General features: G+C 40.5%; 2 protein-coding genes across 7 annotated transcripts in view; both read left to right on the forward strand.

The window, feature by feature from the left end:
• brd4 (bromodomain containing 4) overlaps nt 1–17,197 on the forward strand; it is a 168,787-nt gene extending 151,590 nt beyond the window's left edge. For all 6 annotated transcript variants that reach the window (XM_060942564.1, XM_060942563.1, XM_060942560.1 and 3 more), the window contains 2 exons: nt 3,507–3,774; nt 14,291–17,197. In XM_060942564.1, coding sequence (XP_060798547.1) covers nt 3,507–3,774; nt 14,291–14,359 — 337 coding nt within the window. In that variant the 3' untranslated portion in view covers nt 14,360–17,197. The remainder of the gene's footprint in view (nt 1–3,506; nt 3,775–14,290) is intronic.
• Nucleotides 17,198–25,956: 8,759 nt separating this feature from the next.
• Nucleotides 25,957–26,168, forward strand: part of LOC132899952 (protein PET100 homolog, mitochondrial) — a 4,532-nt gene continuing 4,320 nt past the window's right edge. Inside the window, exon 1 of the mRNA XM_060941992.1 lies at nt 25,957–26,065. Coding sequence (XP_060797975.1) covers nt 26,039–26,065 — 27 coding nt within the window. The 5' untranslated portion in view covers nt 25,957–26,038. The remainder of the gene's footprint in view (nt 26,066–26,168) is intronic.

The following is a 26,168-nucleotide window of genomic DNA, read 5'->3' on the forward strand; positions in this document are numbered from 1 at the left end:
AAAGTTGGATATTTGCGTAACAACAGCTTCTTTTCACGTAATTATAGCAGAAATCTAACATGTTTGCCATGTTGTATAGTTTATTTAAGAAATTGCATAGAGTCATGTTCGTGTCATCAGCCCTTTAAGTGAATCCTATTTTATGGCAGGCTTTCATCTAAACCGGGGAACAGGGGTGCTGCGCCCCCTTACCGAAATGCCGATTGAACCCCAAGTCACACTTAGGCCATGCACTTAGATTGCATGTTGTGCAGTAGCATATTTCTCAAAACGATCTTTTCTCTGTGAAAACATCCCAGCAACACCACGTGACAATGTGTCTGAGCATCAAATACGTTATAATTACTCCAAAAATATTCCAATCGTAGTAGATACACCGCCAGACGGTGCAAAAACAATCCGAATTGGCGTTTTCCAGACTGAGGCGCTATGTTGTTTAGTTGTTTACTTGTCGCGGCTGCTCTCGCGAGATTTGACATGGGTTACATACAAGGTCAGCTGACTTGTAGAGCGAGATTTCTCGAGACTGAATGACCTTTCACCCACCGGCGCGGGAGCTTTTGACAGAAGTAGTTCGCGAGTTGTTTTTGTTGACACTTGGGCATTTAAAGACGTCATCCCGCGGCACGAAACGGAAGAAAGCCAAAGACTGTCCGGGGCAGAAGAAGATTACTTCTTTCTTTTTCAATGTTGACAGACAATTTGTTACAATTTCCCTCTCAGATAGCCTCAGAATGTCCCATTGTAGCCTCAATTTTTCAAAGGCTTCGCACAGCGGGGGGGGACAACTGGCACCACCCCCCATCGCTTCGCTCCCTCGCCATGGTGAGCGCCCTCATACTAAATTTTTCTGGGAAAAACCCTGTATGGGACTGTTGATAGATTTGGGAATCGTGGGAAAACGGTAGTCTGGCTAACGCAACTTCAAAGCTCTGCGAGCATTTGGTCTGGCAAAGATATTAAGCCCAACCGTTTCCCAAAGCGCGTGGTTGACCCGCCTCCCTGAAATGCCTCAGTTTGCTACTGGTCGAAGCCAGAAAAGGCTGTGACGAAGCTTAAACCAATCACATCACTCTTTCCTCTGACGCATGTGACGCGACGGAAACTGCTTGAGTAACAGGAAGAAGATAAATACCTCCAGGGCTGCTCTTTGCTCCGTTTTCAATGAGAACTTCCCGTTGAATGCTTTCAATACAGCATCTACCGCTGTGTCAAAGGCTTGCCGCTGCTCCATGTTCGTAATGTTTCTAGTGAATGAAGCGCTTCCGGCATAGATTCTGTAAATAATCTATGGCTTCCGGTCGCAGTTCTACTACGTCACTTCCTTGAACACGCCTCTACCCAGGGCCGTTGGAGATGCTCAAAGTTGATTGGCTCCCGATTTTTCCGGAGCTTGGAAGAGCTGTAGATAGCTTGCCTTGCCAGACTAAGCTCGCAACAGGCCCTCGTGTTGCGTCACACTTAGGATGGGCGGGCCCAGGCTAGGAAAACGGTGTCCTCAGATTTAATCTCAACAAAAAAATAGTGTGTTGTGTTGTATCTTGTGATACGTCGTCTTTTCACTTATTTTCATATTACATTACATTGATGGCATTTTAGCAGACGTTTTTATCCAGAGCGATGTACAACCCATACCTGGAGCAGCTGGGAGTTAGGCAGAGGTGGACAGTAACGAAGTACATTTACTTGAGTACTGTACTTAAGTGCACTTTTTGAGTATCTGTACTTGAACTTCATTTGAAAGACAAATATCGTACTTTTCACTCCACTACATTTCTGTCAAGGTCCTTGTTACGATGAAGCAGCTTTGAAAGTGCATGCTTTTTTATTTTATTTTCTAAAACGTGATTGGTTTTTTCGCAGGTGACACTGAGGCAGCCGATCAGTCATCACTCGGGTCACGTCACGTCCATAGACTATAAAATCAAGTTCAGTGATTCCTCAGCAGCGTTATTTAACACGATCAGTTGATGGCGGAATGGAAGGAGGCGGTTCTTCTGGAGAATGCACACACACTCATGGCCATACCTAGAACCCATGTTTCATTTTCTGAAAGGATTAAAGATTTCGTTTTGTTTTAAATGTTTGCTTTGTTTGCCGAAAACGAATCATATCACGGCCTACAAAAACTCGCCGTCCGACCTGCGGAAGCACATTGAGGAATGTAAAAGTTTTATTCCAAGAGAAAGCTTGCAGTGAAGTTGTCTGTGCTTTTAGAGCTAGCGATAACGTTGCAATAGCTATGCGGTCTGGTTAGTCAAATGACTTTCTATGGATTTGCCCAAGAAGTTGCCGTAGCCTTGTCCACGGCTAACGTTAACACATAGCTAGTTAACTTGGACACTGTTAGCTAGCATGTAAAAACAGTCACGCTAACATGAATAACGTTAACTTATCTGAAGTCCTTTCAGAAATATGTTTTAGCTAATCTTGCCAAATAAACAATGTAGAAGTCTTTCTTTTCTAGTAGCGTTAGCTACCCAGTATGATTTCAAGTTTGAAAAGAGTTTGCTAGCATGTCAGGTGGAGCTTCACTGACTGGCTAGCTTAACGTTAAACCACCGTGATGGCACGGCATCCGTTCATTTTGTGGATTCACATTTCTGTCTTTGGTAATGACATGAGTTTTTTTAAGTGTTGTGGCAATAATACAACGATGCATTGACAGAAAATGTACTTTTAATACTTCAGTATTTTTAAAAGCAAGTACTTTAAGTAAAAATTTGACTGTCCAACTTGTATTGGAGTGACATTTGACCAACGGGATCTGTACTTTGACTTCAGTAATGAAGTTGGGTACTTTGTCCACCTCTGGGGTGAGGTGCCTTGCTCAAGGGCACTTTAGCATTCCTGCTGGTCCAGGGAATCAAACCGCCAACCTTTTGGTCCCAAAGCTGCTTTCCTAACCTTTAGACCACGGCTTCCCCACATATCGTATTTGTCATCTTGTCATATCTTATTTGAACCTTCCTACCTCTGGTTTACGTCTGTCCGAAACGCCCTTTATCTCAGCAACCACAAATCATAGCCACTTGGTACCAGACTTCGGCTTGGGGTGCTATACCGCGTGTACCGTTTTCAGGTCTGTCTCACATCAACTTCCTGTTTACCGACTGAATGAATTTGCGAAACATATAGTGTGGATTTTGACGCTATTTCAAGAAGCAAAATGCTGTTTCAAAATGACAGTTTACCAGGATGCTATGTGAAATCCCTGGGGAGAACACTGCTCTTTACTTAGTTGTTGAAATCAACATTCATAATAAGTGCCCTATTCCTTCGATTGCTTGCGTTCTGATATAAGCGAGAGCGGGGGGATACGTAAGTGAGCAGTAGCTCACAGTTGATCGTTTTTTCCTTTTATATGTGAGTGACATTCCTCATGTCTAATAAAGAAATGGTTGGAATGAAAGTAATAACCGCTCAGTGAAAGACTTTTTCATTGTGTGTGTGTGTGTGTGTGTGTGTGTGTGTGTGTGTGTGTGTGTGTGTGTGTGTGTGTAAAGGGGTCGAGATGATGAAGATTCGATGGAAGTGGCTCGGCGGCCCCATGAGGAGCAGCGGAGGCGCTCGGAGCACCAGCAGGCCCAGGCTCCTCCGCCACAGCAGCAGCACCAGGCCCCGTCCCAAACACCGAACCAACAGCCCCAGACGCCGTCCGCCACGCAGCCGTCACAGCCTCCCCCTCAGTCTCCAGCCTCCAGCCAGAGCGCCCTCGACCAGCAGAGAGAGATGGCACGCCGTCGCGAGCAAGAGAGGAGGAGGAGAGAGGCGGTGAGTGCATTACCTCTTACATCTAAAGATGGACACAAGTATCAGCATCACCACCAGGCCTCCTCCACACACACCTGGATTTTTTTATTTATTTATTTTAAGCTTTCCATCCTCAAAAAAAGCATTATTTGGGGGGAAACCACCCTCAAAGAGAGATGGAGAGATTTTAAAACTATTAATCTTTAGAGGAGGATGGTTAAAGAGGTCAAAACATCTCTTCAGGATAAAGGTTGTGGATTTTGCCCAAAGGGAATCTGCATCATAAAGTACTAAATGCATTGCTAAGGTTTTCTTAAACTGAAAATCTTCCATTTTAAAAAAAAGTTTGATTTCTTTGATTATTTAGTGAGATTAATCCTTTTTAAGGAACTTGATATCCACTGTGGCGACCCCTAATACATAGTTTTCACTGACGTCACGGCATTCCGGGGAAAGCCCTCCAGCCGCCATCTTGTGGGTCAAACAAAACGGACCATCGCCATTACCGGCTACGTTATCTCGGACGAATTTATGAAGTTATATAGTCAGTTTTCTAAAATAAAGATCAATGTCGGCAAAATCAAGCAAACAGAAGTATATAGATGCAGTAGACGACATCTCACAACAACGGTATGCAGCCAAACTGGCCTTGATTGGGGGAATCGACCCCTACGAAGTGGACAAAGATGCATTTTCAAGTGACTATGCAGGGCTGCCATCCATATCGTACCCTGATATTGTGAACTATTTCATGAATAGTAAAAGTGCCTACACACTTGACGACCTCAAAGCATACAAGTCGCTGGAGTCATACAATTATTTTGTCTGTGGCTGGGTCCGTGAAGTCCACCATATAAAAACAAGTGACAGTCGTGTCCTAATTACAGCCAAGGTATGTAAACATTGGAATTTTAGAGCTCTCAACACTGCATATAAATGTGTGTGTGTATAATATCGAGTTGATTTAAGACAAATTATACATCCATTAGTGGTGTTACAGTACCATGTCAGTGTACAATGTAAACGTACACTCAGCGGTTCCAGTTAGGCATTCTCCAGAGATTGTTTGCACGATGTTTTGGTTTCCAAAAACAAACTTAAACACAATTTATTGTTTATTTAAACAACTTACCACTTATAAAATGATCAGAGCAGACTTTGCTGTGTTTGGAAGGCTGATAATCCTTGCGGTTGATTCTCGCAAGCCATACTTTTCTCCTTTGTATGCCGAGTTTCTTTGTTTGCTCGCCTTTGTGCTCCCGTACAGTGGGAATTCCATAAAAGCTCCGCTTGACGTCATCTGACCTATTACGACAGCCGTGAATACAACAGGTGTGCACCATTGCTCGCTTTAAATAGCCTGCTTGGGTTCTTTTGAAGACTTTGTGGGTGATTCTCATGAAGATCTTCACATTAACAAAGTTTTTCACCTCATTTCAGTATTTTTTCAAGTTGAGAGCCTAAAATAGAGTGTGAACTTTACTATGTTGATCTTTTTTTATGGAAAAATTTTTTAATAAAATTTTTTATTCTTATTTGAGGCTTACATGATCCAGAATAATTCTCATCACCGTTACAGTAAATGATGAAGCTAGATCATGAGTTAAAAACATTTTTTGACAATTTATTTCATATTTCCTCAAAATATCCCATTAAATGAACAGCACAGTCCATGACAATTACTTTATATTTTTTTACATTTATTTAAAGTTACGCAACTCTCATTATTTTTAAAAGTAATGAGTATTAAACCATAACGGTAATGATAATAGACAGTCTGTGGTTGGTAGAAGAGAGCAACTGGACTTGCTTGAAAAGTCTTGAAGACGTTTCGCCTCTCGTCCGAAAGGCATCCTCAGTTCTGTCTGTCTAATAGACCCCTTTCACTGACGTCACCCGAAACCAGAAGTAAACAGACCCTGCGCCATTTTGGAAGACCAACAATCTCGTGATTAGGGGGAAATAACGGCAGCGGTATGTGAACTCACGAGAATAAAGTGGCGTGGCAAACGACTTAAACAAACAAATCTGAGCTGTTTTATTTATGATTTATTGGCCCAACGGTAGACTTGAAAGAAACCTGTGTGAGACTTGGCAAAAAACTGTGGATATAATGGATAAGTCTGTGCATGATCTGCGGACACTTTGAGGTAAGCAAACGCAAGAAATTCAGATTTAAAACATGCTAAATTGGCCCCAAATTGATAACTGTATGAGGAGCAAGCCTCCCAGACTTCTACAGTTTAATAATAATAATAATTTAGGATGGTTTGGGGCTTGCTCGCTGCTGCCAGGTTGGTTGTTGAGTAGCCTGACTGTTTTTTCTTGCGTGTGGTATCATTGTTGACGCGAGGTTGTTTTTTGAACATGCCAATGCGGACACGATTTCCCCTGATGAGTTATGACTTCAGATGCAATGCGTGTGTGGAGTCCGCGTGATATGTGCGTAAGATAGGCTTCTCATGTGTTTGGAGATCCGCGCTCCGAGACAAGCGCAAGCGCCCCAAGGGGATAAAAGGGACCCCCCGAAAATATCGGCATAGTTCGAACACTGAGTGTAGGCACTGGGTGTAAACAACAAATAGTTTACAATGTCTGGGTAGCAAACAGATGGCAGAATTGGTGTCCGGTCCTCCTTATGTTTCCATTCTCCCTTGCCGCGAGTCTTATCATATGGGTCAAACCCATCAATCACAGCCAGTTTCTCCACATACCGTGCCCTTTCTGCAGCTGGTAATGTACTCACATAACCAGAATTATCAGCCATCGTGTCACTTTACTCTCGCTCGTACTTTGTTTTATATTGTGAGTGCATGTACTTGGTCTTCCAATATGGCGCCGAACAAAATCTCGCGGCGCGGTGACATCATGTGAAAGGGGTCTATAGGGAGTATCAAGTATTTATCCTCTCATGGATCATAATAGAATCCGAATCAGAATGCCGACTAGTGCGGGAGTATGAGAGGACTTCCAGAAAACTGGCACACATCTTAGCCAGAGAGGATCGTTCATTTTTGTCAACCTGGAACGACCATCACTGAACAGAGGTGGGTGTCTGTGACATCTATCAGCCACCTACGGTGCAGCCATCAGCATTCTGATTCGGATTCTGTTCTGATCCATGAGAGGATAAATATTTGATACTCCCTATTAGACAGACAGAACTGAGGATGCCTTTCGGACGAGAGGCGAAACGTCTTCAAGACTTTTCAAGCAAGTCCAGTTGCTCTCTTCTACCAACTGCAGATTACTATGTACCTGGATGACTGAGTATCTTCACAGATATGATAATAGACAGTGTAACTGAGGACGGATTTAGCAACATTACCATAAATATTACAAAGTAAGAGAAGAGTAAGCAACTGACCTTGTCTCCATTTTGAATCTTGTATCTGAAGTGATGCATCATGGGATAGCTGATCAATTTAAAGGCACGGTGTACTTTTTATAGGGGGGTGAAATCATGAAACGGTAATGAGAAACATTTGGTGCGGACACAGTTATTTTGTTTAAAATCAAGTACCTTTTTTTGTTCAACACAAAAAATATTAATATTATGCATAAATATAGATGTTTTAAAATAACTTTACACTGTATTTTTTATATAATTAGGAATTTTTATATGATTTAAAGTAAACATTAAAAAAAGGGATGCGGACACAATGGTAATGAGCATTTCCATAGATTTTTTTGTTTAATTGATATAAAAATTAGTTTATATGATGAAAACCATTTGTCCATACAGTGCTCCCTATTTTCTTTACACAAAATATCAGAGTTTATGTGAATTAAGTATTGATTTTGGAAAATGTGTCCTGGACATGTTCACTGCAGCTTCATGAGAATCACCCTTGTACTCGCGCGTTACAATGTGTGCTCAGTGACCCGTACGGTAAGCTTGACCCACAAGATGGCCGCCACTAGGGAATCCCCGACTCTTTGACGTCATGTGCAAACTATGTATTGGAAGCAGCCAGAAGATGATTTAGTGAGATTAATCCAATTAACCATTTTTTCCCTCTCATTGCATTTTTTTAAAAATCCATCTTTACCAAGGATGCTAATAATTCAAGCGCTGACCATTTAGAGTAAAATATATATACTTGATTAATGTGATTAACTTGTCTTATTATGCTTGAAAAATATATACATTTAGAGTCTAAGGTTACTATAGTGTGTGAGAAACTACATTGTTACTGTTGCTTTAATCAAATGTTTTTTTTTTTTTTTTAACTGCTAAATTAATTTGTCATAAACCAGCATAATTGTTTTATTTAATACAGTGCTGAAATATTTAGATTTTAGTTTTCTCAATTGAATATTGAGCTCGGTAATGATATATTTAGGCACTGCCTAAAAGCAGAGCCCCTGATGAGTGTAATCACACGTGATTTTATTTAAAGGCAAATTTAAAAATAAGCGCTGGATTAAAAACCCATCTATCTTATGTAAATAAAGATCACCCATCCGAAAGCCTTTTTAAAGGTCATAGGCAAGGGTCGGAGGTGAAACGTAGAATATCAGCTTTGTCTAGAAGAACAACCCAAAAAGGGAATTCAGTCTTCCTAGTGTCTAATTTGCACCCTAAAACGGTTAAAATATACCGTTTTGCCCAATTTCCGAAGGTTTGTTAAGTTTACATCTCACTTATGCGCACTTTCACCGCCAGGGGACCGCCATCGTGACGTCATTTAAGCCAAACAGACTGGCAGCAGCTCTGTGTTTACTTGCGAACCGAGCACACGTGTATGGACTTTGGTCGTGAGAGGTTGTGTAAAATGTCTGAAAGCGATTTTGAAGTAGGAACTCTCCAAATTGAATATCGAGAGGTGAAACCATACATGTATGAACTAGGGCTGTAACAATGTGTATCGAAATCGCAATACGCAGAGCCACGATCCGTGTCGAGATACAAGAAGGCAGAATCGCGGTACACCCTTTCAAACTTCTCCTCAGCCCAAAAACAGAGGCGCTTCCAAGCTTCAATTTGTGAATACTTTTTATTCAAATTACATTTTAAACTTACTTAAATTTTATTTTTTATATCGATTAGTAAGTCGTTTTTTTTGCCGACCTGCGACAATCTTCTGCGAGTCACGCAACGTCCACACTCGTCACTGGCAACCATATGGCGTCCTTGGCCACCAGAGCATTCGTTTCTTTTAAGCGGTCGCCATTCTGGTTGCGACGCGGGGAGCGAATCTGTAAACAAGCAGCTCATTGGCTGGCTAGGTGTGCCACAAGCCAATCACAGTCACCGACAAAGCTGCCTTGACCAGAAAGGCATGCAGTGTTGCCCGATTGGGCGGTTTTAAGTGCTTTTTGGCAGGTTTTGAACATATTTTGGGGTGGAAAACGTCAGCAGCATCTGGCAACACTGAAGGCATGTCTGCTTGGGCGTTAGCGGCAGTTACGCAGAAGCCTTCTGCGTCAGTTACACTTTGACACGCGAACAATGTTTCACTATAAAAATTCCTTAATTTCCATCTGTTTTCCGCGATCACAGAAAATCATTGGCCCTATGAGAGTGAGACAGTGAGAGAGCCACCCCCCCAAAAAAAAAATCTTAACGGATTTACACGATTTGGAAAAATGACTTTTTCAGAACCGAAAAAACCAGAGCTTCTGGCTCAACAGTATTATTTTGAGAAATAAAACAATCTTTGGATATACATTTGTTCATGTTTGCATACATATTACTCATTCTCTGCAGTGGTCTGAATTATTTGTTATTAAGTTAATGTAAGTAAGTAAATGTTAAGTCAAATTTACTACTTTCAAAAAACATATTTTAAAAAAATCGTGGGTGTATCGAATCGTGGGTCAAAAATTGTGATACGAATCGAATCGTGAGTTGGGTGTATCGTTACCAGGGCTTTGAACCAGAATTTTTTTCCTATTGGTTCGTTCCGAACAGAAACGGAATTTTAACGTTTCCGGTTTTGGGTTCCACCATTAAATAGACGTTCCCGAACCGGTTAGAACAAAAAAATTTCGTTCCCGGAACGGTTAATTACGTTCCCTGTCAGCTGTTTAACAAAGGGCTATAAAATGATGTCTCTGTCTCATCCAGCTTAAGCCAAATGTAGGCTAATTCTATTACAACCTTCATTAAATAAGACAAGAAATAATTCAAAACAATTATTATTTCAAATGTTGGCGATTTGGATTCTCAGTATGTCTTCCCATCTACACAAACAGAAAAAGTGCCAAAAATGAAAGAGAATTTGTTTAGTGTGTTACCAAAGGCTAGTCAGGCCCTATGCATTGAACAGAGGTTAACGTCATTTAATGTTCGCGAGCCTCTCATTAACGTGGACAAATATATTGATATCGTGTTTGAAATTAACGTTTTTGAATAACGATAGACTGCAATATTTACCTCTTATTTAAGATGTGGAGACGTGATAGTAGTCCACCCTCCCGCTCTCTCCATTCAGTCAGCGAACGTCACACAGGAAGTGAACCCCAGCGGGTCATAGAAACTTGCGCAGGAGAAGAATGACTTTTTTATTTGTAGGCTACGGAAACTTTGAGGAACGAAATAAAAAAACGGTATTAACCGGTTACCATTATTTTTAATAAGCGTTTCTGTTCCGGAACATAAAAAATAATAAAGTTTCTGGTTTCGTTTCTGTTCCATGTGAAATAGAAAAAGTTCCCGGTTTTCGTTTTCGTTCCTTGAACCGGTTCAAAGCCCTGATCGTTACAGCCCTAGTATGAACCTCTGGCCGTTGCGAAGCAATCGGTGAATGTGGCTCACTGGTTTGATCGTGCAGCCTCGGAATCGGACAGCGACTCGGCCGACTCTAATCGCGGTGACCCCGGACCTCAACAAGACTCGCGCCCAAGCGATTTATCCTGGTAGTTATGATAAATTCCTACTTTCGTCGTAATACTAAATAAGAGCCCTTTTGAAGAATAATTAAACCGCCCTCCCTAGTGGATATAGGGAACGATTACTTGACAGTGCGCCGGTAGGCCACATTAGCCTGCCATCCGCGGCATTATACTATTTATAGCCGACTCTAAGCGAGGAAATATCCCTTTGTCTCATTTCCACAATGATTGTACAGGATCCCTCAGGATTCTTGACTTGTCAATTGCAAGCAAAAGTAAAAATGTTTACCTCCAATCTTCTCCTTTTTGCTTGAGCGTTGCTGCTCCGTTTCTTCTTTGACTGCTTGATTTTGTTTCACGCGCACAATCCACTCTCGCCGCCTCATCTCCTCTTCCGGAAAAAAAACAACCCTCTGGCTTCATGCGCGCAACCCTCTCGCTCCGCCTCTTCTCCTTTTTCGGAAAAAGCCAACCCTCTCGCTCCGCCTCTTCTCCTTTTTTGGAAAAAGCCAACCTTCTTGCTCTGCCTCTTCTCCTCTCTCGGAAAAAGGTAAAAACTTCTTCCTGAACCGGTCCTGTTGTTACAGTTCACTGCACAACAATAAGGCATGGGTTTTTTTTTTTTTTGGAAATTCCCAAACGCACATCTGCAATCAAACCAAACGGCAATGAAAATACACAGAAGTGGACTCAACTCAAATGGTTTGTTTGTCTTAAATGACGTCACGCACCGAGTGGTCACGAAAATAGCCAAACAGAAATTCGCCATAATCCGCGCTAACTTATTTTACTTACTTATTAACAATACTTCTTGGGACCAGAAGAAAATTACAGAGGGTTTTTTAACATATAAAGTTTCAAATGTGCATAAAATTAAAACCGTTGCCTGTGACCTTTAAGGAACTTGAATATCGTGCCATTCCGTATTCGAGTAAAACGCACTTTAGTGTTCAAGGCTCTTAATGGTCTTGCTCCGGAATGCCTCAGGAAGAGGTTTGTCAACTTTGCAGAGGTCCATGGAAGGAACACTCGACATGCGAACATGAAGGTTATCCTGCTGCGGGTTTTTTTGCTCTTTGGGTGATAAGAAGTTCACGTTCAGTGCTGCAAAACTGTGGAACTCGCTTCCTCTGGAAGTAAAACAATGCAAATCTCTCACAGCATTCACAAGCGCCGTCAGGACTCTTTTTCTGTGAAAACTATGCATCAGTGTAAATTCTGTTCAATTTTATGACAGTTTTTCTTCCTGTTACAGTGCCTTGCAAAAGTATTCATCCCCCTTGGTGTTTGTCCTGTTTTGTCGCATTACAAGCTGGAATTAAAATGGATTTTTGGAGGGTTAGCACCATGTGATTTACACAACATGCCGACCACTTTAAAGCTGCAAATCGTTTTATTGTGACAAACAATAATTAAGATGAAAAAACAGAAATCTGGAGTGTGCATAAGTATTTGCCCCCTTTCCTATGAAACCCCTAAAGAGCTGGTCCAACCAATTCACTTCATAAGTCACATAATTAGTTGATTAAGATCCACCTGTGTGCAATCAGTGTCACATGATGTCTGTATAAATCAACCTGTTCTGGAAGGACCCTGACTCTGCAACGCTAGTAAGCAAGGAACATGAAAACCAAGCAGCACTCCAAACAGGTCAGAGACAAAGCTGTGGAGAAGTATAGATCAGGGTTGGGTTATAAAAAATATCCCAAACTTTGAATATCCCACAGAGCACCATTAAATCCATTATGGCAAAATGGAAAGAATATGGCACCACTAGAAACCTGACAAGAGAAGGCCCCGCCCACCAAAACTCACAGACCGGGCAAGGAGGGCGTTAATCAGAGATGCAACAAAGACACCAAAGATAACGCTGAAGGAGCTGCAAAGATCCACAGCGGAGATGGGAGAATCTGTCCATAGAACCACTTTTAGCTGTACACTCCACAGAGCGGGGCTTTATGGAAGAGTGGCCAGAAAAGTCATTGCTTAAAGAACACGTTTGGAGTTTGCCCAACAGCATGTGGCAGACTCCCCGAACACATGGAAGAAAATTCTCTGGTCAGATGAGACTATAATTTATCTTTTTGGCCATCATGTGAAATGCCATGTGTGGCACAAACCCAACACCCTGAGAACACCATTCCTACAGTGAAGCATGGTGGTGGCAGCATCATGCTGTGGGCATGGTTTTATCTGCAGGAACAGGAAAGCTGGTCAGGACTGAAGGAAAGATGGATGGTGCTAAATACAGGGCAATTCTGGAGGTAAACCGGCTTGTGTCAGCCAGAGGTTTCAGACTGGGACAAAGGTTCACGTTCCAGCAGGACAATGACCCTAAACAAACTGCTAAAGCTACACTGGTGTGGTTTAAAGGGAAACATTTAAATGTCTTGGAATGGCCTTGTCAAAGCCTAGACCTCAATCCAATTGAGAATCTGTGGCATAACGTGAAGATTGCTGTAGACCAACGCAACCCATCTAATTTGAAAGAGTGGAGCAGTTTTGTCTTGAGGAATGGGCAAAAATCCCAGTGGCTAGATGTGCTAAGCTAATAGAGACATACCCCAAGAGAATTGTAGCAAAAGGTGGCTGTACAAAGTATGAATTTTGGGGGGGTGAATATCTATGCACACTCCAGATTTCTGTTTTTTCATTTTATTGTTTGTGTCGCAATAAAACGACAGTTTGCACCTTTAAAGTAGAGGTCTGCGCGGGACAGATTTTTCAGTCCCGCTCCCGCCCGCATTGTGCAGTCCCGCTTCCGCCCACTCCCGCAAAGAATTATGATTTTCAGTCCCGCTCCCGCCCGCGCCTGCCATATTTTGTCCCACTCCCGCCCGCAAATCCTGCATGATGCAGACGTTCGCGTTATTTCTCACAAAAGTTCTTGTCATTGGCTTGGGGAATTAAACATGCTGAGCTTAGCTGAGCTCTCCAGTGGAAACGGAGAGTAAACGGTAAATGTACCTCTTTTTAAAGCAGCACTTACTTCTCTGCTCTTCTGCCATGATCGGAGATCTCAAACGCGGAAGAGCGGAAAGGAATCGGAAACGTACGCGAGATTAGACCACATCCGCAAATTTAGGCATCTTAAAATGTTTTTATTAATGCCAAATAAAATATCCAGCACAAATTATATATGATAGATATAAATTAATAATTTATAAATTTTATTTTAAACACGTTTTTAGTTAGCGGGACTGCAGCTTATCACCTCTCCCGCATTGTGCACTCCCCCTCCCGCCCGCAATGAGCTTTCAAAATTTGTCCCGTGCCGCACTGCTTTGCGTCGGGTCCTGCGGGACTCCCGCGGGAGTGCAGAGCTCTACTTTAAAGTGGTAGGCATGTTGTGTAACTCACGGTGCTAACCCCCCAAAAATCCATTTTAATTCTGGCTTGTAATGCAACAAAACAGGACAAACACCAAGGGGGATGAATAAGGCACTGTATCTATCGTCATTTATTTCTTTCTCGTTCACTGAGAGCCAAGTACATGCTATCTACAGGATATCAAGTGCTATCTGTTTATCTCAAGATACAAATGTTGTTGTCCGGTGGTCAAATGTTTGAGATGCATTCCCTTGTACTTGAAATCGGGTTCTCTGTGGTGGTGCATGTAAGTATGACGTTTCGCTCCGCTATTACTGTGATGAATCCTCGTACAGCGCTTAACGTCTTTTTGCTCCCTTTCTTTTAGATGGCAGCTACCATCGACATGAATTTCCAAAGTGATCTAATGGCTATCTTCGAGGAAAACTTGTTTTGAAATGCACGAGGAGGCACGAGAGACTGCAAACAAAAACACAAACAAAAAAAAAAAACAAAACCGCTAACGGATTCCTCTGCATAGAGCAAAACGGACTGATGAAGCAGTAAGGGAATTTAAAAAAGAATAAATAAAGACCCCAACTGAGAGCATGAGAAAAGCGGCACAGATGGCACTGGGCGAGCTGAGGCCTTGACAGGACGCCCCCTGTATTCTTCGCAGGGGCGGGAAAAAGACGGACCCTCGAGCTGGGACATCGTTGCCTCTCTGGCATTATTCCTGGATTTAAACCCGTATAAGTAGCAGGAAGGAGAGGACGTTCACATGGGGCACTCTTTCGCACGAATGGGAGCAATGTTTGGACCTTGATATCAGTGGAAGTATATCGAAGTGACAGCAGTTTAAATGTACTGATTTACTTGTAGTAGGCTGTTCATCAACTGCCAGATGTGTGAGGGGTATTGAGGTTTTTGTTTTGTTTCCCCCCCCCCCCTTTTTTTATCTTTTATTTTTTACTTTTTTTTTCCCCCCCCCCAACCCAAGCAAGCGATTTATGCTCACAACTCATGATCATGACGTGATCTCAGGTGAGGAGGAGGAGGTACACGCCGACATCCACCGTCACCGTACACAGCATTCACCATCCAGGGGTTTTGAACAGCAGGAACAACAAAATGATGATGATGATGATGATACACCGAAACACAAGTGTTATCACTTCTTTGTTTTTGCATTATGTAGGATCTACTGTAAAAATTCTTATTTTCTTAAAGGTTACTGTTTTGGTTTTTTTTAAACCTTCTTACCAACACTTAACACTTTCTTCTGATGTCTATGCCAAACAAGAGTCCTAGTCCCTGAGATTTTTTTTTTTCCATTCAGTGCGTCTTTTTTCTTCTTCTTCTTCTTCTTCTTCTTTTTTAATATATAAATATATTTTCTTGTCCTCCACACCAGACGTGAAAGTTTAGGTAGCCTTGTTAGTAGAATATACCTAATATATACATTATTCCGACAACTGAAGATGAAAAGAAAAAAAAAGGTTAAGTTATACTTTAATCCATCGTCAGAGGAGCTGTTTACCTGTTATCCTTGAGTTTGGGATTAATTTTCGAAAGCGTACAGTGCTACATTACTTTTGTGTATTATACATTTTATAGAAAGAAGACCTGAAAGCATCTGGGAGTGGTTCACGTTCACGCTTACCGCATTTCTAGAAATAATCGTAAGCTCGAGCGCGTATGAGCAGCCGGCTGACTCTGAATCCTCTGAGACTCGTCTGAAGTCGCCTCTCGAGCACTCGGACGTTACATGCATGTCTCTCTACTTCTCTCTGTCTCTCGCTCGCTTGTTCTTTTCTTCTTTCACAGATCATTTCACGATACCAGAGGGGACTGTACGCTGTTCTAGACGTGACGAATTACAAGAGATTTTGAAAAACCGTACAAAAAAAATGCAACAGTTCTGATTTTATATCATTGTTCTTGTTCAATTCTAGTGGATGTGAGTTCTAATTATGTTATTTGAGTCAGATCTAAGGGTGGGCGGAAGGGGAGGGCAGGGTGGTGTTTGAGGGGCACACTTTAAAGCAGGTTCTCTAGAGTTTTCTCCTATGGTGTTTTCTCCAGTGCCTGTATTGTATTGCGATTCTAGTTGGCATATAAACTTATTACACTCTCGGGGAGGGGAGCGGGAGGGACGCGAAAAGGTTCGGGAGGGAGGACTTGCAATTTAGCGTGGGAAAGCCTGTGTAAAAAGCATAAAAAATACAAAAAAAAAAGGAAAAAAAAACAAGAAAGGTCAACATTTTATATTCTACCCATTGACAGATATTCAGGTTTAAATCTAGTTTTAGTTGGACTTCTTAACTCTTCACCTGGAGATTAAGGTTTTTGTTTTTTTTCCCCCTTCTTTTCTCCTTGAAGCTTGTTTTAAGAGGATGTGTCTTGAGCAGCCGCATACTCGTATTCTGTGTGTATGGATAACCGTGTGTGTGAGTGAATGAGGGAGTGTGTGTGTGTTGGTTTGGTCTTCAGTATGTGGCACGGTCAAAACTTGTGCTCCTCCCCGGAGCGTTCATAAACACTTGACAAGAACGAGTTGCTTTGCTATCGCTTTTTTTTTTTTTTTTTTTTTTTAAAGTTGCCCCCACCCCTTTTAATGAAGTCCACATAAATAAATATATACGATTATTTCTTGCTTTTTTTTTTTTTTTGGTAATTCGGTTTGTAAAAGGTGAAAGAAGAAACACTTCATTCCTTCAAGCCTTTAAATGTACTCTATTTGTGTTTTCCTTGGTAACAGTCAGACATTTATGTGCCATAGATATGGTTTCACCGGAGAATGTGCTGACCTGCATTTCAGCAGAGAGTTCGCTTTATTCAGGTATTTTATTTTGTTTTATTTCGTTTTATTTTTTCCTTTTTTTTCCCTTTTTTTTTTTTTTTTGGTTGTGTTCATTTCCCTCGATTACTGTTTGGTATGTGAGTGCGCTATCGAGGTTAATGATTCTGTTATAATCATGATATAAACTCATCTCTTTTATAGAAAATTAAAAGGAAACAAAAAAAATGTCCTTTGTCTCGTTGTCTTTATGGTTGTTTCATTTGCGGTTATTTAATCTGTTCGTGTAGCGCTGTGTCATGACTTTGCCGGTTTTACATTCCACTTGTTTGGAAGCAGAAGATTCAGATGTTGCAGTGAAAATAATGAGAGTATCGTCATTTCGTTAAAGGAAAAGCTCAATCCTGTGAGAGTATGATGTAATGCGAGTTTCAAAAGTGATGAACCTTCAATAAATCAACTGTAGTTTTTCAATAAACAGCTTTTTGTACTCTACCTCATTACACTGTTCTTATCTCATAAAACACAGTTCTTTTCTGGATCATTTTAGAAAGCTGCTTGTTTTACGTGGAGAATGTGATTTTGTAATCATTTTCGTCCCATCTTTAATTAACAATTCGAAAAACGTAAAGGGGAAAAGGCTTTGTCCAGCTCTCGTATGGCCCTTAAAGGTTCTGTGCAGAACCCAAATACAAGGGATCGGGAATGAATGAATGAATGAATTTATTTATTTCGAACATGTATAAAAATGTATGTAACTATTTGTACATACAAAAGAAAGAAAACGAGAAAGTGACAAAAAAAGAATAAATAAAATAACATAAAGAGCTAAGACATTACAATACACCGCACATTGTTTGAAAAAGGAGTGGGAAGAAGTACAATACTTTTAATTTCCCACCCCTTTTTAACTACCCCGAAATCCAAACTACATTAATACACCTATAAAAATATATACCATATATACACTTCATGAATATCTATATAAATATATAATTACAAAAATAAATATATACTACATACCACATACATATATACACATATATATATACACACATACATACACTTCATAAATATCCATATAAATATTTAATTACAAAATTAAATCTATACTACATTCCGTATACACACTTCATAAATATCTATATAAATATATAATTACAAAAAAAAAAAAAAAATATATATATATATATATATATATATATATATATATATATATATATACACTTCATAAATATCTCATCTCATTATCTCTAGCCGCTTTATCCTTCTACAGGGTCGCAGGCGAGCTGGAGCCTATCCCAGCTGACTACGGGCGAAAGGCGGGGTACACCCTGGACAAGTCGCCAGGTCATCACAGGGCTGACACATAGACACAGACAACCATTCACACTCACATTCACACCTACGGTCAATTTAGAGTCACCAGTTAACCTAACCTGCATGTCTTTGGACTGTGGGGGAAACCGGAGCACCCGGAGGAAACCCACGCGGACACGGGGAGAACATGCAAACTCCACACAGAAAGGCCCTCGCCGGCCACGGGGCTCGAACCCGGACCTTCTTGCTGTGAGGCGATAGCGCTAACCACTACACCACCGTGCCGCCCCTTCATAAATATCTATATAAATATATAATTACAAAAATATCTACTACATACCTATCCCCATAAATAAATATATACCATATATACCACATACTAAGTTAGTTCTAATATAACAATCAACCCTATTCTATTTATCCCTCATCATCCTCCGTTAACATACTTCCTCTTCCATATACGTTTAAAAATATTTTTTGTACCTTTTTTTAAACAGATTTATATGCACTTTGTTTTATTTCTGTCTCCAGTCTGTTCCATGGTTTCATTCGTAAAAGGTTCCAAGTAAAACCCATTTACAACGCTGGAAACATCAAGTAGAGTCCCTGTTTTATTTTTACTGAAAGTCTCCAATCAGAATCAGAACTACTTTTTTAATCCCTGGAGGGAAATTCAAATTTGCTACCAAGCTCCTGAATCAGAGAAGTAGTAAACATGTCTAAAAATAGAAGATAAAATCATCTGAAAAAAGAATAAATTAAATAAATTTAAATAAGTTCAATAACTTCTTAACTCTTTACCCGGAGATTAAAATTTTAATAAATCCATCAGTGATGCAGTCAGTCATGTGAAGACTCCAGCCTGCTCACTTGTCCTGAAGGCTTATAAATGGTAACTTAAGTAGGAATATAACACTGGGGAACGTGCTGATATTTACTAATTATTCACTGAAGGCAGAATGAATAAGTTATTCCACAAAATCGAGTTGTACATGAGCGGATAGCTGATGAGGTGTGGAACACTGAGTTGTCTATAAGCCATGTACGATGAGATTGAGTGGAATAACTCTTTTATTCCATCCACATTCACTGGATTTTGAGAAACGGAGCATTTTTATTTGCTGCAAATTCGATAAATAAAAACTTTATACAAAACATCGGACAAAATCGTTTCCGCTTAGAATGTAAGCAAACCGGTGAAATGATGGTAGCAATTTGTGAAAAATGTGTTAATTCTTGAAAAATAAAGACGCCCTTACCAAATACTTTCATATTTTGTTTCTTCACGTAGAGTTTTTATTTCATCCTTGGTTGGTTCAGCAACATGCTCTGCCATTCTGTTTTTCTCTACTCATGGTATACGAGCTGATATCCAAGTAGTAGAGTAGCCAATCGGAGCGTCCGATTGCTCATATCCAGTGACTGTGGATAGACTATATAATCACTGATGTTCACTGAACCTGATGCAAATAACTGTTTGTCTAAATACACAGGTGATTATTTTCAAAAATTGTATTAAAAAGGAAATCATTTATTTCAAACTTCAAAAGCAGTATGCAAATCTAATAATGGTGCTGCTCAGACTTGTCACTTATCTACGCCGAGTCTCACCAAATCCTTTGTTTTGAAATCGATAAAATAAATCACAGTCCCACCTTACCTTTTGAATAGTTTTAGACCAAATTTCAGAGCATCTTTAGTGCTTTTAGGAACATTATTTTCCTTCATCATTTGTAATTCTTCCTCATTTACGCTGATGAAGCGATTGGCCGCCATTTTGCGGAGACGCTCGGGGTCATTATCGAGAAATCAGTGAGTGCGAGTTCGTGTAATCACCTCCATATTTATACTAAAGGAATATAACCACTGACAGGGTGATGTGGCCCAATACAAAGCACCCTGAAGTTGATTATTTTCCTAAAACAGCACATCCTGAAATTTTATTTCTCTTACTCCATAGTGATTTGCCAACACTGACCATTTTTATGAGAAGTTCATAATTATGTTTAACGTTAGCAAAACAGTGGTTCCCTAATAAGCCTATATCTCTTTCTCTTCAAGATGGAGTACTTTATTCATCCCTGAGGATAAGTTTTATCACAGCAGCAGACAATTAGACATAACACATTTTATTACTGACACCAAATACAAGACATACAGTACTTATGATAAGCTTGTGATAAGGACCTAAAAAGTGTGAACTTTCTGGTGTCAAAGGAAGATTCCTTCCTCAGGAAGGAACAATCAGGAAGTGTCGGTACTCAAACTGTTAGCAACTTTACTGATGTGCAATGCCTTTTAATATACTGCTAATGTACAACCCCGATTCCAAAAAAGTTGGGACAAAGTACAAATTGTAAATAAAAACGGAATGCAATAATTTACAAATCTCAAAAACTGATATTGTATTCACAATAGAACATAGACAACATATCAAATGTTGAAAGTGAGACATTTTGAAATTTCATGCCAAATATTGGCTCATTTGAAATTTCATGACAGCAACACATCTCAAAAAAGTTGGGACAGGGGCAATAAGAGGCTGGAAAAGTTAAAGGTACAAAAAAGGAACAGCTGGAGGACCAAATTGCAACTCATTAGGTCAAAGAGCATCTTGGAGTGGCAGCGGCTCTCAGAAGTAAAGATGGGAAGAGGATCACCAATCCCCCTAATTCTGCGCCCACAAATAGTGGAGCAATATCAGAAAGGAGTTCGACAGTGTAAAATTGCAAAGAGTTTGAACATATCATCATCTACAGTGCATAATATCATCAAAAGATTCAGAGAATCTGGAAGAATCTCTGTGCGTAAGGGTCAAGGCTGGAAAACCATACTGGGTGCCCGTGATCTTCGGGCCCTTAGACGGCACTGCATCACATACAGGCATGCTTCTGTATTGGAAATCACAAAATGGGCTCAGGAATATTTCCAGAGAACATTATCTGTGAACACAATTCACCGTGCCATCCGCCGTTGCCAGCTAAAACTCTATAGTTCAAAGAAGAAGCCGTATCTAAACATGATCCAGAAGTGCAGACGTCTTCTCTGGGCCAAGGCTCATTTAAAATGGACTGTGGCAAAGTGGAAAACTGTTCTGTGGTCAGACGAATCAAAATTTGAAGTTCTTTATGGAAATCAGGGACGCCGTGTCATTCGGACTAAAGAGGAGAAGGACGACCCAAGTTGTTATCAGCGCTCAGTTCAGAAGCCTGCATCTCTGATGGTATGGGGTTGCATTAGTGCGTGTGGCATGGGCAGCTTACACATCTGGAAAGACACCATCAATGCTGAAAGGTATATCCAGGTTCTAGAGCAACATATGCTCCCATCCAGACGACGTCTCTTTCAGGGAAGACCTTGCATTTTCCAACATGACAATGCCAAACCACATACTGCATCAATTACAGCATCATGACTGCGTAGAAGAAGGGTCCGGGTACTGAACTGGCCAGCCTGCAGTCCAGATCTTTCACCCATAGAAAACATTTGGCGCATCATAAAACGGAAGATACAACAAAAAAGACCTAAGACAGTTGAGCAACTAGAATCCTACATTAGACAAGAATGGGTTAACATTCCTATCCCTAAACTTGAGCAACTTGTCTCCTCAGTCCCCAGACGTTTACAGACTGTTGTAAAGAGAAAAGGGGATGTCTCACAGTGGTAAACATGGCCTTGTCCCAACTTTTTTGAGATGTGTTGTTGTCATAAAATTTAAAATCACCTAATTTTTCTCTTTAAATGATACATTTTCTCAGTTTAAACATTTGATATGCCATCTATGTTCTATTCTGAATAAAATATGGAATTTTGAAACTTCCACATCATTGCATTCCGTTTTTATTTACAATTTGTACTTTGTCCCAACTTTTTTGGAATCGGGGTTGTATGCCGAGATGAGAATATATCTATTACAAAGAAAATGATCTTTGCCAAACCAAGCAGGAACTGTTATCAAGATCTAAGGATCCACATTGCTTGGAATATCAATTGAGAAAGCTGAAAGACTTAGAAAATCAAGGAATGAGTTCACTGAGTGAATACAGAGGCATACGATCTCATCTCTGTGATGATAAGGATCATTAATGGAGGATTCTTCAGGATGAAAGAAGAAAGAAAGCACAACTTTATTCATCACACACTTGTGAAATTTCCTTTCTGCATTTAACCCATTGGAAGCAGTGAACGCACGCACATATACGCAGAGCAGTGGGCAGCCATGCTAACAGCGCTCGGGAAGCAGTTGGTAGTTAGGTGCCTCGCTCGAGGGCACCTCAGCCCAAGACCGTCCCATATTAACCTAATCACTCGTCTTTGAAGAAGAAAGAAGAAACCTTTATTTGTCACTTGCACACTTCAAGCACAGTGAAATTCATCCTCTGCATTTAACCCATCTGAAGCAGTGAACACACACACACACCCAGAGCAGTGGGCAGCCACACTAGAGCGCCTGGGGAACAGTCAGGGGTTAAGTACCTTGCTCAAGGACACTTCAGCCCAAGGATGTCCCACATTAACCTACAACCCCGATTCCAAGAAAGTTGGGACAAAGTACAAATTGTAAAAAAAACTGGAATGCAATGATGTGGAAGTTTCAAAATTCCATATTTTATTCAGAATAGAACATAGATGACATATCAAATGTTTAAACTGAGAAAATGTATCATTTAAAGAGAAAAATTAGGTGATTTTAAATTTCATGACAACACACCTCAAAAAAGTTGGGACAAGGCCATGTTTACCACCGTGAGACATCCCCTTTTCTCTTTACAACAGTCTGTAAACGTCTGGGGACTGAGGAGACAAATTGCTCAAGTTTAGGGATAGGAATGTTAACCCATTCTTGTCTAATGTAGGATTCTAGTTGCTCAACTGTCTTAGGTCTGTTTTGTCGTATCTTCTGTTTTATGATGCGCCAAATGTTTTCTGTGGGTGAAAGATCTGGACTGCAGGCTGGCCAGTTCAGTACCCGGACCCTTCTACGCAGCCATGATTCTGTAATTGATGCAGTATGTGGTTTGGCATTGTCATGTTGGAAAATGCAAGGTCTTCTCTGAAAGAGACATCGTCTGGATGGGAGCATATGTTGTTCTAGAACCTGGATATACCTTTCAGCATTGATGGTGTCTTTCCAGATGTGTAAGCTGCCCATGCCACACGCACTAATGCAACCCCATACCATCAGAGATGCAGGCTTCTGAACTGAGCGCTGATAACAACTTGGGTCGTCCTTCTCCTCTTTAGTCCAAATGACATGGCGTCCCTGATTTCCATAAAGAACTTCAAATTTTGATTCGTCTGACCACAGAACAGTTTTCCACTTTGCCACAGTCCATTTTAAATGAGCCTTGGCCCAGAGAAGATGTCTGCGTTTCTGGATCATGTTTAGATTTGGCTTCTTCTTTGAACTATAGAGTTTTAGCTGGCAACGGCGGATGGCACGGTGAATTGTGTTCACAGATAATGTTCTCTGGAAATATTCCTGAGCCCATTTTGTGATTTACAATACAGAAGCATGCCTGTATGTGATGCAGTGCCATCTAAGGGCCCGAAGATCACGGGCACCCAGTATGGTTTTCTGGCCTTGACCCTTACGCACAGAGATTCTTCCAGATTCTCTGAATATTTTGATGATATTATGTAGATGATGATATGTTCAAACTCTTTGCAGTTTTACACTGTCGAACTCCTTTCTGATATTGCTCCACTATTTGTCGGCGCAGAATTAGGGGGATTGGTGATCCTCTTCCCATCTTTACTTCTGAGAGCCGCTGCCACTCCAAGATGCTCTTTTTATACCCAGTCATGTTAATGACCTATTGCCAATTGACCTAATGAGTTGCAATTTGGTCCTCCAGCTGTTCCTTTTTTGTACCTTTAACTTTTCCAGCCTCTTACTGCCCCTGTCCCAACTTTTTTGAGATGTGTTGCTGTCATGAAATTTCAAATGAGCCAATATTTGGCATGAAATTTCAAAATGTCTCACTTTCGACATGTTGTCTATGTTCTATTGTGAATACAATATCAGTTTTTGAGATTTGTAAATTATTGCATTCCGTTTTTAATTACAATTTGTCCCAACTTTTTTGGAATCGGGGTTGTAACTGCTTGTCTTTGGGGGAAACCGAAGCACACAGAGGAAACCCACGCAGACAACATGCAAACTCCACACAGAAAGGCCCTCGCCGGCCACTGGGTTCGAACCCAGAACCTTCTTGCTGTGAGACAACCATGCTAACCACTACACCACCATGCTGCCCATATTTGAACTGAGAAAGAACCGTTGCTCCAATGGTGACGCTGGAGACACTTTTCCCATAAATGTTAAACAACTGAAAACGTCACTGCATCATCAATTACACACAGGTTTTATGTGGAGCGTCCACCGTCCCTGCGTAATGGAAACATTAACAGAAACCTCTGCTGCACTTTTTTCAGAAATTAGTCAAAACCTTCCGTCCAGTCAGAATTGAGAATGTTTCCTTAGTTAGCATCTGTACTTTCAGTGTAACATTGGTCCATGTGAAAATAAAAATGGTTGAGCCATGAGTCCAGTAGGATGGAAAAAGTTTTTCTTTGAATGTTGAACAGGGGAAAAAATTAACACCAGCAATTTCGTCGCTCCATTGAGTCACTTTTCTACAGAAACCCTACAGTTGCCAAATGTGGTTTGTGTATGGGGGGGGAGATGTTATTTTGTGGGAACAAGATAAGAGGGGACACTCTTCAGGACTTTAAGGGCTCCATTCTTTCCCAACAGACAATGACTGGCAAAAAACTGATAGTCTGAGCTTGTACCAGTGACATGAAAACTATTTAATGTGTTGGAAAAGTCCAGTGTTCTTGAGCGTGTCAGTGTTGTTCAGTGGATGTTTGTAGCAGCCTCACAGACACCGAGACCAGCAAAAAGTTAGACTGAATATCTCCTTAAGACATTTCAGATGTATCGTGGTGCCATGATTGAGATTTGGGTGATTTTTGCTGGATTGAAGGGGGGAAAAAACAAAAACCCACAAGTATAAATGTTGGGGTGTCATGGAGATGATCCACTGTGTACCTTTACATTTGTAGTATTTTGGTTGAATTGCTGTCCCAGTCTAATCTAATTTGTCTCATGCTCTTTCTAAAGGGTCTGATGATCTGATTAGACTTTATTTTAAAATCATATCAGTACAGTTATATTAATCCCAAACTGCTGGATGAAAATCTGAGCACTGTTTAATTTCCCCAGAATCCTCCGAGGAGCACCACAGATTTCATCACACACACTTTCCAGAAATTTCTTGCACAAGTTTGGCAGCCATTTCTAAACCTGGAACAGAGAGAGACATTGTGGAAAGTTTAACAGCTCAGTCTTTTTCACAAGAAAACAACATCATGATCACATCATTAACTCAATTCTGACACGATGCTGATTCCGCCATTTTTTTTGAATTAAGATTTATTTTATTTTATTTTTTGTCAGAGTGACTTTTATTTTCCCTAATCGTATTTGGCCTGTTCCAGGCTCTGCGCTCGGATTGGTCATTACTTCACACTCGCAAGCAGTTTTTCAATTGGAGAGGATTACGGAAGTGTAAATTTTAGCCAATCCGAAGACTGTAGGCGGGACTTGTAGGAAATGAGCAGGAAACAAATTCTCGGTCTAGAATTTTCCTCCTGAAATCTTGATATGTGTACTATGTTCCTACAAGGTTCTGTAAAAAAGACATACATTTGCCTTAATGCTCTGTAAACCTTTGAAACTTCCAATAAAAAAAGAAAAAAAAATTTTCCTCCTGAAAAAAGCCAAGATTTGTCATTTTTGAACGAAATGAATACAAATATAAAATACAAACGTTTAAATTATTCGTAGTCTGTGTTACTTATTTTAAAAAATAAAAAAATGCTTTTGAATAATTCAAGTTTAAGAGTTGACTAGTCGAGCTTTTAACTTGATGAGTAAACAGAACCCGGAAGTTGTAAATGTTGACTGCTTGGGTGACCCTTCGCTTTTTTTGATCGCGGTGATAAAACATGGGAGTGAAAATAGAGATATTTCGGGTAAGATAATAATTTGAGAAATAAATACATACAACTGTTGAAGAATTACATTTATGTAAATCAAATTATGTTTATAAATGTTGTTGTAAAAGCGAGTCGTATT

Source organism: Neoarius graeffei, chromosome 16 (assembly GCF_027579695.1).
Source record: "Neoarius graeffei isolate fNeoGra1 chromosome 16, fNeoGra1.pri, whole genome shotgun sequence".
NCBI classification, from domain to species: Eukaryota; Metazoa; Chordata; class Actinopteri; order Siluriformes; family Ariidae; genus Neoarius; species Neoarius graeffei.